This window comes from Natator depressus, chromosome 5 (assembly GCF_965152275.1).
Source record: "Natator depressus isolate rNatDep1 chromosome 5, rNatDep2.hap1, whole genome shotgun sequence".
Taxonomy (NCBI): Eukaryota; Metazoa; Chordata; order Testudines; family Cheloniidae; genus Natator; species Natator depressus.
Window position 1 is genome coordinate 39,636,769 of NC_134238.1, and position 13,812 is coordinate 39,650,580.

Genomic DNA, 13,812 nt, shown 5'->3' on the forward strand with positions numbered 1-13,812 from the left:
GAGAAAATAAGCCCATTCCCCATTTGGATGTGACAATAACCAAAACCAAAGTGATGGGGTTAAACTTGGGCATTCTAATTCGTCTCTCTTCTCATATCTCTGAAATCTGAAGGTGTTCAAATTCAGGTCTGTGTCTTTGGTTAATCTTGGTCTCCATCAGTCTGACTGAATTCTACTTAAGAGACTATAAAATAGCCCCAAAGAGGCTGCTCCTATAATAGGAGGAGTTTAAACTGTATTCACTCATGTTGATGTTAGTTGCTCTTCACCTAAGTGAAGTACATCAAAAGGAAAGAGAGTACACTTAACTTGCTAATAATAGAGCCATCTAATAATTTCTAATCTTAAAGTCAATACCAAAACTGTTTCACAATGTACTGTTTAGGCACCTAAGCTTTAAACCTAACAAATGACACATTGTTTTCAGATCATTGCTGTTGCTGTAATAAAAGCTGGAGACATTTACTCTACTGTAGATCAAAGTTGTCTCAAGAGTTATATTCAGTGACCTGCATTGTTCCTAAGTGGTTCTCCAATTAAACTTAATTTAAACTTGTTAAATAAAAGTGTGGATGACTGGTTTCATTTATAATCTGTGTATGTTATATAGTATGGATAAAGTGGGGGGTATCTCTATTGCTTATTACTGAAAGAGTAAAATGCATCCATAAGAGTATTTTATCATTGGATTTATTTACCATCATATTAATACACATGGTAGTACAAGAGTTCACTTTTATGTGGATAATTGTATACACTATGTGACGGAGCAAGGCCAGATGGCTATAGTAAAGTAATGGGAGACCGATACAGTAGCCAGAGGCTAAACAAATCCCTGTTACCAGGATAAGCAAATGGCAGCTGCTCCAGGTCAATTAAGACATCTGGGGCCAATTAAGATCTTTCCAGAAGGCAGGGAGGACAGCTAGGTTGATTGGGACATCTGAAGCTGATCAGGGGCTGGCTGAAACTAGTTAAAAGCTTCCCAGTTAGTCAGGTGGGCATGCGTGTCAGGAGCTGTAGGAGGAAGTCGTGCTGTTGAAGAGACTGAGCAGTGCAAATCATGTCAGGCACAAGGAAGGAGGCCCTGAGGTAAGGGTGAAGTGGATCTTGAGGAAGTGGGGACTGCTGTGGGGAAGTGGCCCAGGGAATTGTATGCATCCTGTTTCTAAAAAGCCAGCTACCATAGCTGATACTATTAGGGTCCCTGGGCTGGAGCCCGGAGTAGAGGGTGGGCCCAGGCTCCCCACTTTGCCCCCCAATTAATCACTGAGACTGGGAGACAACAGAGACTGTGCAAGGGAGGGTAGCTTCTCCTCACCTCCCTTTCTGGCTTATGATGAAAATGGCTCTGTAGGCTGTGACCTTTGCCTCTAGAGAGAGAAGGGCTACATGGAGGGTCACAGTGAGCCTCTGAGGCTAGTGAAATCCGCCAGGAAACGTGGGACCCACAGAGACAAGGACAGAGCTTTGTCACAACATGTACAAAGTACATTTGAGAAATGGAAATCAGATTTTGATAACGTGATAAACTAGCTTTTAAAAATCATCTTCTTATAAACATAACAAAAGTAATTATGTAAATATTGCATGTATATATAACACATAGGCATTATAATGATAATAACTTTGAAATATCTTATTCACATTGTCCTTTATACCTTGAAAGAGTCTCTGATAATCATTGATAGGTGGAATCATTAACAAATTTGAGTTTACTTCAAAGAACTAGCACACCCAAATAGTCTCTCCGACTACTAAGGTCACCTCCCCTTTGAGGAAGAGAACCGTGTAGCTCAAAAGCTTGCCTCTTTCATCAGTAGAAATTGGTCCAATAAAAGATATTGCTTCACCCACCTTGTCTCTCTGATTGTTTAGTTAATCAACGGTCTTGAGGTTCTTTTGGACTCCTTAGTGCTATTGGATGTCCAAATAGTTATGGTGGCAAAAAAAAGCCCATTTCTATCTTTGACTGATACTCCCACATATTGCAGTGATGGGGATCAGATAGATTAATAGAAAATAGATGTTTGGACAAAATCATAAATATCCACTTTTGTCTCAGATTGAATATGGCAATGGACTGTAGCCACAGACTCTCTCAATATAACAAAGTATGCAGTTTTTTTCATTTGCAATTTATTTAGTCTATCATGAATTGTACACTATGTACACTGGCTTGGGATACAGAATTTGCAACAACTCCATTCATATTTAACAATGATTTGGAAGAAATCATCGTTGATAAAGTTTGCAGATGACACAAAGATTGGGGGTGTGGTAAATAATGAAGAGGACAGATTACTGATTCAGAGTGATCTGGATCTCTTGGTAAACTGAGCACAAGCAAACAATATGCATTTTCATATGGCTAAATTCAAATATATGAATAAAGAACATAGGCCATATTTGCAGGATGGGGGACTTTACTCTGGAAAGCAGTGAGTCTGAAATAAAAATTGGGAGTCATGGTAGATAATCAGCTGAACATTAGCTCCCAGTGTAAGGCCATGGCCAAAAGACCAAATACAATCCTGGAATGCATAAACAGGGGAATCTTGAGCAGGAGTACAGGGGTTATATTATTTGGCACTGGTGGTAATACTGTTCAGGGCATGATCATCGACACAGAGGCACAGTGTCCCATCTTTCTGTTTAACAAACAGGATGCCCCCCATCCCAAGGGATTTGGAGGGACGAATGAAGACCTTGGCCAAATTCTTCTCCAGGTAATCCTATAGGGCCTTGAGCTCAGGTGCTGGTATGACTGCTGCTGGAATGCTATGTCCTGTTCTGGAGCCCACAATTCAAAAAGGATGTTGATAAACTGGAGAGAGTTCAGAGAAGGCCCAAAAGAATAATTAAAGGATTAGAAAGATGAGGTAGGTAAAGTAATATCTTTTATGGAACCAAGCTCTGTTGGTGGAAGTTACAAACATTTGAACTACACTAAGTTTTCTTCAGGTCTGGGGAAAGAAATCAGAGCATCTGAGGCAAACAGAAGTTTGGACAGACAGTAAGCATAGGAGGTAACATGTTGTATAGGAGGTCGTTTGAAATGGAGTGAGCAGTAAGAGTTAGATAGCTATGCACAAGGGATTTGAAGAGGGCCATTAAGGATTTTTTTTTTTGGTATGTTAGGACTTATTTATGTTAAGTGACCTCCTCTTCAAGTACAGGGCCAAAGGTCAGAACGCCATTTAGAACTTGACAGTACAAGGAATGCAGAATATTTTTTAGATTGAGGGTCCCATACAATGTTCTGGTCCAAAGAGAGCAATGGTCCAAATTGCTGCTGTGGTCCAAGTGTTCAGTGATCCTCTTCATAGCCAGTTGGGAGAGGATTAGTATGAGGGTTGTGAAACAGAGTTTTGTTCCCATCTCCCCATGGGAAGGGCTTGGTCCTGATGCGGAGGTGAGCATAAGGAACAAATTAATCTCTTTCATGTTCATGCTGCATCTTTAAGTAGCAGTTCAGCATGCATACACCAACACCAGGAAGAGCAACCACAAAAGACAGGATCTTCCATGTCCGAGCTGCCCCAGCCTCCCTGTGAGCCGCTGCTGACATGATCTGTCCCAACGGGGCTGCAGGCTGGTGTGTGTTACAGATTGTCATAATGAGCCATGATACCAGTGTCTCTATTAAATCCATGATCTTTAGTGACTAGCACCATTATGAATTTATGTTCCCAGGCTCAACTTTTGAAGGTGTTGTGCAGTTTTCCTTTGAAGATGAATATTGAAAGATCAAATATGGAGTGATCACTTTGTGAAAAGTGTTTACCCAATGGTGTGATGGTGTTTTAGTCTTTTATCATTTAACTGTGAGAGTTCATTTGAGGATATGAAAACATGCCTTATAATGATAGACTTAAGGCACTCAATCTATTTAGTTTAACAAACAGAAGACTAAAGATGACTTGATTAGATTCTACAAGTATCTACATGGGGAACAAACATTTAGCAATGGGCTTCTCAATCTAGCAGAGAAAGGTATAACATGATTCTATGGCTGGAAGTTAAAGCTAAACAAATTCATACTGGATACAAGGTGTAAATTTTTAACAATGAGAGTAATTAACTATTGGATGCTTCATCACTTACAATATTTAAATCAAGATCAGGTGTTTTTCTAAAAGATTTGCTCTAGGAATTCTTTTGGGGAAGTTCTGTGACCTGTGTAATACAGATATTGAACTAGATGATCATAATGGCTCCTTCTGGCTTTGGAATCTATGAATATTTTACTAAAATACCTGATTTGAAATTTCTTTAGAAATCCTCATTACTTTATTCTCTTTGAGGGAATCAGGGTTTTTTTAATTCCAATACTTAAAATAGAGTTATTTCTGAAAGCTCTTTTTGTACATTGTGGCTCTAAAAGCTGGAACAATCTCTCTCTCTCTTAATGGAATTGCTTACTTAACACTTTACATTTTCAAAGTACTATGCAAATATTCATCAATTAATCTTATAACAGCTCTGTGATTTTAATATATGAGGAAAACAGACAAAGACATCAAGGTCTAAGACAAAGATTTTCAAAAACTTAATGGGAGCTGCAAAGTGCTTAGCTCTTTTGAAAATCAGGGGACTTTTTAAGTGCTTAAATAAGGATCTGGTCTTTGGTGGCAGACCGAAGATTAATGCTGAGGAGTTCTTGACTCCTAGCCCTGAACTTAATTCACTAGTTTTAAACGTTTCAATGAAATTATTATATTATAAAATTGTTTAAAATATGTGCTGTATGCATAGGAATGTTACTATAATGTATAATTTCTTTTTGCCTTCCATTATGATGTACTGTTCTTTGTCTGAAAAATATTTACTTTATTATTGGTGTAATATTGAAAAAGGATGATGGAGTGTTCTATAGCTATGTTGTTTGGTTCTGGAATTTACTTCTCAGGGCAGGTCTATATGGGCACGTGTGGGAAAATTAAGGCAAATCAACTAACGTGCAACATCACTGTGCATAAATTAAAGCATGTTAAGTTTTTAATTAAAAAAATGGAGTTTCTGCAAATGAAATTTTTCACAAAAATTGTTTGACAAAAGTATTCAGGTTTTCATAGGAAAAAATACAAAATAGAGGGTTTCTAAAAATAAATCTGCATTTTTTGGCAGAAAATTTGACAAAAGAGAATTTTCATTGTCATCAATTTTTCATGGAGGAGGGGAGAAATACCAGCCAGCTCTATCTCTAGCTTTACTGGGAAGGATGCTATATTGATGCATGTTGTTCTCAGCTCCCCAGGGACACTCCTTGTATCGAGATATTTGTTACAACGCATGGTGAGCTCCTCATTCTTGCTCTAGCCCATTTACTGTGAGGAAAAGGGCTGGAACAGTGTAAAGGTACCCTAAAAATGATTCAGGTGTGAGAGATTCCTGTGATGTGGGCTCTGTAGAAGACAGGTAAATCTGTCCTCCAAGGACCCCTGAAAGCTCTGGTGTACAGGGTGGGAGGAGCCCATCAAGGGTTGGGCCACAGCATGCAGCACTTCAGATTCCAGGCAGCATTGAGGCCCATAGAGCGCCTGGGGATACAGTACTGTAATTTAGGCCTGATCTACACTACAGCATTAGGTCGACATAAAGCAGCTTACGTCAGTGTACACGCTAGAGCCTTGCTCCAGCCGACGTAAGTGCCCCACTACACCGACATCATAACTCCACCTCCACAAGAGGCATAAGGCTTAAATTGGTGTAGTTAGGGTGATGCAGTGTCCCTGTGGACACTGTTATTTACATCTACTGTCTGTCATTCTTATCAATTTCACGGCTCCGCTGGAGTCCAGTTGGCGGGGAGTGGGGAGCTGAGCTCCCGGCAGGGAGCTACGTGTGGAGCTGTGAGCCCTGGCTCTCCACCCCCCACACTGTCCCTCTTAAGTCGGTGGAAGCGCTCCTTAGGACGTGCACCACCACGTTAGGACGTGCACCACCAACAGAAGAAGGGCAGTGTGGTGGCTGTGGGTCAACTTAAGTCTGTTGCGCAGACATGTCTTTAGACGGGCCCCCAGGGCTGTCTGTGTTACACTGGAGACCTCTGAGCTATGCCAGCCCTGTCTTTGCCTTGCAGGTTGACAAGAGGTGCACCTGACCCTAGCCCCTGACACTGGCTACTCACACAAATTCCAGATCCTCTGCCCCCAAAGGAGCAGCGTACCCCAGTTTACCTGTTTTATCTTGATCCACCTCTCCTGTATAAAGCACAGCACTTGTAATGAAACAAAAGAAGGTTTATTTAAGAAAAAATAGAGATTCCACTAGAAACAAGAGAGTGTGCTGGAAACAAACAGTTACAATAAAAAACAAAATCATAAAATACAAATGTGGACCTACATTTATTAATAGTTACTTTTCCCATCTAATAAAGTTCAGTCTGTGGCTTCATAGGAACCAAGATCCAATTTTTCATGAAATAGCTCTGTTCAACAAGATTTCTCCTGTGAATGGATCGAGAGTGACTCTCCCCACTCTGTTACACTGAAACAATCTCTTATCTTTATTCACAGAGCGATCCACTATCTGGTATAATGGTCCTTTTTTTACCTCCAAGTGGTTTTGATTGTTTGCAATTGTCTTTCAGAGTTTTCCAATGACTGTTCTGTGGTGGGGCAGTGGAAGACAATTGAATTGCATTACATCACCAGCTAGCCGGGGAAAGATGTCAACTCTCTCCTGCATGAATAGGTTGTCACTGAGTAATATTATTCCCTGGTTTGACGTTATTGACATAAACTGTGACTGAATAGATCATTGTTGCAATCACTGTTATGTATTTGCAGCAAATATTGTACAAAGGTTTTCGAGTGAGGTGTCTATGACAAGGTTATGATTTGCTGGTTATGATTATGCTGTCTGTATGTGTGTATCATTTTTGTAATTGAAGTTATGAATATTGGCTATGTACTTGTATCTCAATGTGTTTTAATTCTAAGTAGCCTCAGTAAAGCATTTGGTCAGCTTCTTGAGCAAGGACTATTTTCCGTAAGTGCCCAATCAAGAAACACTTAACTGTCAATGAATTTTGGGAGATGCCAATCCACATCTGAGCTTTCCTGGAAACGTTCAAACTAACATGTAAACAATGGTGTCGGCCTGCAAACTGAGTCATGCATGGCATGCGACTTGCCCATGTGACTCCAAGCTCCATCTTGCTGCTGTGATTTTTCCACAGTAAGAACAAAGGGGTGTCCTTCCACAGGGCAGAGGATATAAAAGGTCCTGGAAACCCTCCATTTTGTCATCAGTCCTGTTTCATACTTCTGGAGGAATCTTGCTATAAACTGAAGCTCTGAACAAAGGACTGAATGACCCATCCCAGCTATGGATGTACTCTAGAGACTTGATTTGAACCTGCAGTTTATTCCATCACTGCTACAAGCCTGAACCAAGAACTTTGCCATTACTGTATGTAATTGATTTAATTTAACCAATTCTAGCTCTCATCTGTATTTCTTTCTTTTGTGAATAAACCTTTAGATTTTAGATTCTCAAGGATTGGCAACAGTGTGATCTGTGAGTAAGATCTGATTTGTATATTCACCTAGGTCTGGGGCTTGGTGCTTTGGGATCAGGAGAAACTTTTTTTTCCCTTTTACGGGGTATTGGTTTTCATAACCATTCATCCCCATAACAAGTGGCACTGGTGGTGATACTGGGAAACTGGAGTGTCTAAGGGAATTGCTTGTATGACTTGTGGTTAGCCAGTGGGGTAAAACCGAAGTCCTCTCTGTCTGGCTGATTTGGCGTGCCTGAGAAGTGGAGAAACCCGAGGCTTGGGCTGTGACTGCCTTGCTCTAAGCAATTTGCCCTGAACTGATACTCTCAGAAGTGTTCCACCAAAGGCAGCATCGTTACACATGGTGACTCCTTTGAACTTTAAGACCATATGGGCACAAACTCAAGAATAGTTACATTATTCCTTCAATATTACCTGTGCACACATCATGCTATAATTATAAACATCAGTAAACTGCAAGCTTTCAACAGAGACCTTGCATGTTACCCATTATAGACAAATGCCCTGTAAGCAATCTATTTGATGTAGTGAGTTTGTCAGGTCTGAGATGAGAGCCATTTGCAAAGATCAGGGAGACTCGTTGCCAAGGGGAAAACTACTATTCATCACAGCTGTCCGCCTGTCAAATTTCAAGTCCTTGCTCCAATGCTTGGGGAATGCTAATGCTTTTCAACACCTTTTAAATGATTTTTTTCCCCCCTAGCCTCCTTGGAAATAGCTCGTTTTTTTTGGCTGAAACTTTCCAGAAACAGTCAGCCTGAGAGAGACAACTTTCTTAGCGTATGCACAATGTGCCTCAGGTGGCACGTGACCACGATTCATCATCAAATTTGGTCTGCTGGTTGGATCATTAGCTTCCCAGGCTTGGAAGTGCAATGAGAACGCTGATCCATGCCCCCCGTTAGCTGAAAAAGAATCTTTAATTGGGCAACCTTAATAATAAGCTGTGGCGGTTCAATGATGAGACAGAACACAGGTTTATCCAAGCAAGCAAGCTGGTTAGCTGAAAAGGGCTGCTGCCTGTCAGCTTTCCACCTTCCCTTTTATTATATTTCTCCCCCCTGCGCATTACCTACTTCCACCGCAAAAAGACACAACAAAGGAATACATGACTTTGATTAATATTCTTATTTTCCAGCCTCTATCTACTACAATCCTAATTCTCAGGCCTTGAGGCCAGGCCAAGGAAGCTTCCCACGATTACTGTCCTTTAATTAACTTCCCAGGGTTCATATCTGGTCCTCGTCCTTGGATGGAGCAATGTGTTGCTCCTACACAACGGTCAGGGTGTGCCCTGACTGTTTCCAGGTGGATGGACTAAACATGAACCCTTCATTAAGCAGTGCTACCAGGCCTTCCTATACTATATATAGGGCAATTGACAAAGACAGTTTCAATCTGGCTGCTTTGTGCCGCTCCAGTGATGCAAAGCAGCCATAAACTCATTTTAACCATCTACTTAGGCCAGTTTACAGTGGCCACAGCATGCAAATATACAAGGAGTCCTGCAGGAAATAGAGTAGATACTATTTTGATACTATATGAATGCTAACAAATCAGTAAGTTGGAGATGATGCAGTCTAAGATTTCAGGAAGTACATTTTAACAATTTCCTGCACTGTTTGAACACTGTGACAGGAAACAAACCATGGCAAAAGAGTGTCTTAATGAAAACTTTCAAGCTGCCAGGACATATTGTAACATAAAATTGGGCATAAAAAATAGATCTGTACTGCAGGTCCCAGGCAAATGAGGACATCAGTGTGGCTGGAGCATATCAAGTGAAACAGCTGTTTTTGTTGCAATTAAGACTTAGCGCTTGCAAGCGCAGGCCAGCAGTTCAGACTATAGGGGTGTAAATTGCAGCATGTGCTAGCATGCTGTGCTATAACTTCCCTTTGTGGACATTGCAGACATGAACTAAAAGGTATCTAGTTAGCATTAATGCTGTCCTGTTTAAAGAGGACTACGCAAAGGCGAACTAGGTAGACTTTATGTACAGTTTGTGCTCTGAGTTTCCACATGGGGGAGTTACAGCATAGTGCACTATTGCGCTCTGAAGTTCACACCCTTGTAGTCCAAACTTCAGGTCTGTGTAGACATAGCCTATGTTTCAGTGGAGCTGTTCCAATAAGCTTCAAGGAGAAACTGTCTGCTCATTACAGACAAGGTTATTTGTTCAAAGATGTATACAAAGTAAGTCATGGTGTAGTAGTAACATACACATGGTTGGCAAATATCACAAAATGGCTATCATTTGCCACTAGCATAATATTTGGACATGACCCTGGATAATCCTGTGTTTGAAGAATAAGAGGTGTTGGTTTCAAGAGAGAAACGTGTAGAAAAGTTGTAGTAGCACTGCCAATTAGATTCTTGATTCTGACGAATTTGTGGCGCATATATACGTATGGACCACAGGGTTCCAGACACCACATCTCATCTTTAATTAACATAATTACATTCTCACTCAAATAAAACACCCAGGGCCAAATTAATCCATAGTTTAACTCCACTGATGTATTTTGCATCTAAAGTGGTCATTGTTATCTATTATCTACACTTCTAGTATTCACTCTTCTTCACCCACATTTGCATATACCTACTACCAATAATAGTAGAAAAAACAAAATTACAGTAATTTTGAGGATTAAAACAGGGTGAATAGGTAAAATAAAAACTAACTTTTTTTTTTTTTTTTTTTTGCACAAAAGCAGTTTTGTTTATTGTTTTTCAAGGGGTCATCTTTGTTGCTTCCAAGAATTTGAATAACTTCTGGGTATCTGTATCTATTCAGGGAGCAGCAACAATACCACATGACTCAAGTGACCAAACACAAATAATGAAAAGTGATTTGTTGAAATAAGGTTCTCAAACAACTCAAGAGTCCGAAAATTGTTTGTCTGGATTATTTAGCAAATACTTATGATGAATATATTCAGATTTTCTTTGACTCAGCTTGCAAACTATTTGCCAGCTAAAACGATGGCTAAATTCTCAAATGTGTCTTATATTGAGTAGCTCTACTTCTGTGGAGTATTGTGCCTGATCCAAAGCTCAGTGAAACCAAAGGAAAGACACCCATTCACTTTAGTAGGCTTTGGATCAGGTCCTTCATTTGTAACAAATATATTGACCAACTCTAAAGAGGGTACAGGCTTAACTCCACTTTCTCCATTTTTGAAATTCAGTCAAGTATGCAGTTACCTCCAAGTTCTTTAGAAATGATTCCTTCTCAGGAGCTTCCTCTGAATCTTTGTTAGAGTGCATAGTCTCTCACCAGTTGAGTTGCTGTGTCTTGTAATATTTACTCCTAGGATTATTTATTGGTAACCTGATTAATTTAGACTCCTGCAGCTGCTGCCTGCCAAGAACTGTCAGTCTTTCCTCCAGAAAACAAGCAGTTCCCTTGCACTCCTGCCAGGGCTTAACTGCTGTGCTGGAATTGGAGATACATCTCTGCAGTGTCTTTGGATCCAGGTTTCATTTTATCTGATCTGCTATAGGCTTTGGGGAGAAGCTTTAGATAAGTTAATTAAGGTTTAGCCCACCTTGCTCTTCTTGCAGTCTTCTCTCTCTGGCAGGTGTCTTTCTCTACTTCCCCCCAAACTCAGTAACAAGGGAAGATGGGCCACCTCTTGTGTAGGTTGGAGGAAGGGGAATTCATGGTCCTATTGATAATGATTTTTGGAGTCCTGGTTGTTTCTTTACCACAGAATCATCCACCCTCTCTATCTTGACTGCATAGCTTTTAAAAACAAAATCCTGTGGATGTATAGATTCCAAGGGCAGATAGAACCACTGTGATCATCTAGTCTGACCTCCTGTATAACACAGGCCATAGAACTTCCCCACAATCATTCCTAGAGTAGAGCTTTGGGAAAAATCCAATCTTGATTTAAAAATTGTCAGTGATGGAGAATTGACCATGACCCTTGGTACCATAGAAAAGCCTCAATATATTAGATCAGCGCTATTAACTTTATCAGCCAAATTTGTAATCTCATCAAAAAGGATGTCATTAATTTGGCAGGATCTATTTTTCACAAACCCACATTGATTGGCATTAATTATATTACCTTCCTTTAATCCTTTATCAATCAAGTCCTGTATCAGCCACTCCATTTTCCTGACCAGGATCGATGTCAGGCTGACAGGCCAATGATCGTCCTGGTTGATCTGTTTATCCTTTGAAAAATTGGCAAGCAGTTAGCCTTCCGGAAATTCCACTTTTCTCCAAGATTTATTGAAAATTAACATTAATGGTCCAACTAGCTAACCAGCCAGCCCCTATAAAACTCTTAGATGCAAATTATGTGGACCTGCTGATTTAAAAAGTAACTTTTACAGCTTCTGTTTAACATCCCCCAGAGTTACCAGTGGAATGGAAAGAGTGTTATCATCAACATGACTTCATCATCTGTTTTTTCCCCAACTATCGAACAGAAGTATTTATTGAACACTTCTGTCTTTTCCCCATTATTATTGATAAGTCTACGATTTCCATATAGTAATGGGCCAGTACGGTTCTTTTTGTTCCTAATATATTTTAAAAGCTCTTATTGTCCTTAATTCTGTGGGTCATAGATTTCTCCTTGTGTCCTTTGCTTCCATTATCAATTTTCTACAGTTCCTAACTTCTCATTTATATTCATTACTATCAATTTCCCCTTTCTTCCATTTCTTATATACTATTTTTTAAAATTTTATAACCACCTTTACTTCCCCTCTAAATCAGGTCAGTATTTTAACCAGTATGGCCTCTTCCTTGATTGTGGCTTTTTGGGCATCTAGTAAGTTGTTCTTCCATGATTCCCAATTATCATTCAAATTTTTCTGATTAAATTCTTCATCCCAGCTGATTTAGCTCATAATTGTTTTCAGCTTTGTGAAACTGGTCCTATTAAAACAGCAAGTTACTAGTCTGGACTTTATTCTACTTGTATGTTATGTGGCAAAATACCTTGTTCGCCTCAGTAGGCTCAGTCCTTTTTAGCCTTGGAGACTCAGGTTTGGGGCAAGGCGAATCCTTATAGGTGGCACAGGGTCCTGTTACTCCTCTCCTCAGTCAGTCCCTTGTGCTTGTTTTCCTTCCCTTCTGGGGAGCGAGTGCAGCCTCCCTACTGGGAAGGTCTGGTGTCTTGCTGCAAACAGCCTACTGGCAACTTCCCTGCTCCTCTCACTCCCTCACCCTTCCCCTCCTACTACCCAGGGGAGGGTTTAAAAAGGTCCCAAGTAGTTGGAGTCAGCTGAACTAAATTGGTTCCCTAGCAACCCCTTTTCCAGCTGAACCTTATTGCCCCGAGTGGTTCTCTCTCCTCTGTGGATAGGGAGGGGGCTTTTAATCCCCTGGGACTAATTACTACCCCCCTTTTGTAGCTGTTTGTCCTGGGTTTACCACATATTACCCCCCCCCCCGCTCAACACTATGGGGTTGGGCTACTTGGGTTGGCAAACAGTGCACTCTCGACAGGCCATCTGCATTGCCATGTTGGATTCCAGACCTATGTTGTACTCTGAAGTGGAAGGGTTGAAGCGACAGGAACCATCTCGTCACTCTGGCATTTTTGTCTTTATTTTGGTGCATCCACTGCAGCGGGGCATGGTCCGTGACAAGGGTAAACCTCCGTCCCAGTAGATAGTAGCGGAAGCTTTCTATGGCCCATTTTACCGCCAGGCATTCTTTTTCGACAACGGTGTATTTCCATTCCCTAGGCAGGAGCTTCCTACTGAGGAAGAGGACGGGATGTTTGTCAACCCTGACCATTTGTGAAAGTACCGCCCCCAACCCTACATCAGAGGCGTCGGTTTGTAGGATAAACTGCTTCCCCCAGTCTGGGGCCACAAGTATGGGGTCAGTGCAGAGGGCCGTCTTTAGATCTGAAAAAGCATCTTCAGCCGCGGTCATCCATCGTACTATGTCAGGGCCCTGAGCTTTCATTAGGTCCGTTAATGGGCATGCCCTGGTGGCAAAGTGGTGAATGAACCATCTGTAGTACCCTGCTAGTCCCAGGAATGCCCTGACCTGTTTTTTTCGGAGTGGTCGGGGCCACTTCTGTATAGCTTCTAACTTGTTGATTTGGGGCCTCACCACGTCCCTCCCCACTATATACCTGAGGTATTTGGCTTCAGCTAGCCCGAGCGAACACTTGGAGGGGTTTGCCGACAGCCCCGCCTTCCTCAGGGTATCCAGCACTGCCTCCACCTTCACCAAATGTGTCTCCCAGTCGGGGCTATATATGATAACGTCGTCGAGATAGGCTGCCGCGTACTTGCCATGT

At 41.2% G+C, this 13,812-nt stretch overlaps 1 protein-coding gene across 1 annotated transcript; it reads right to left on the minus strand.

The window, feature by feature from the left end:
• Positions 1–2,973: 2,973 nt before the first annotated feature.
• On the minus strand, positions 2,974–3,580 carry LOC141988126 (cytochrome c oxidase subunit 6A1, mitochondrial-like). The gene is given in 1 exon segment (XM_074953964.1): positions 2,974–3,580. A coding segment is annotated over 1 exon segment (261 nt). The 5' UTR covers positions 3,572–3,580; the 3' UTR covers positions 2,974–3,310.
• Between the last annotated feature and the right edge of the window lie 10,232 nt (positions 3,581–13,812).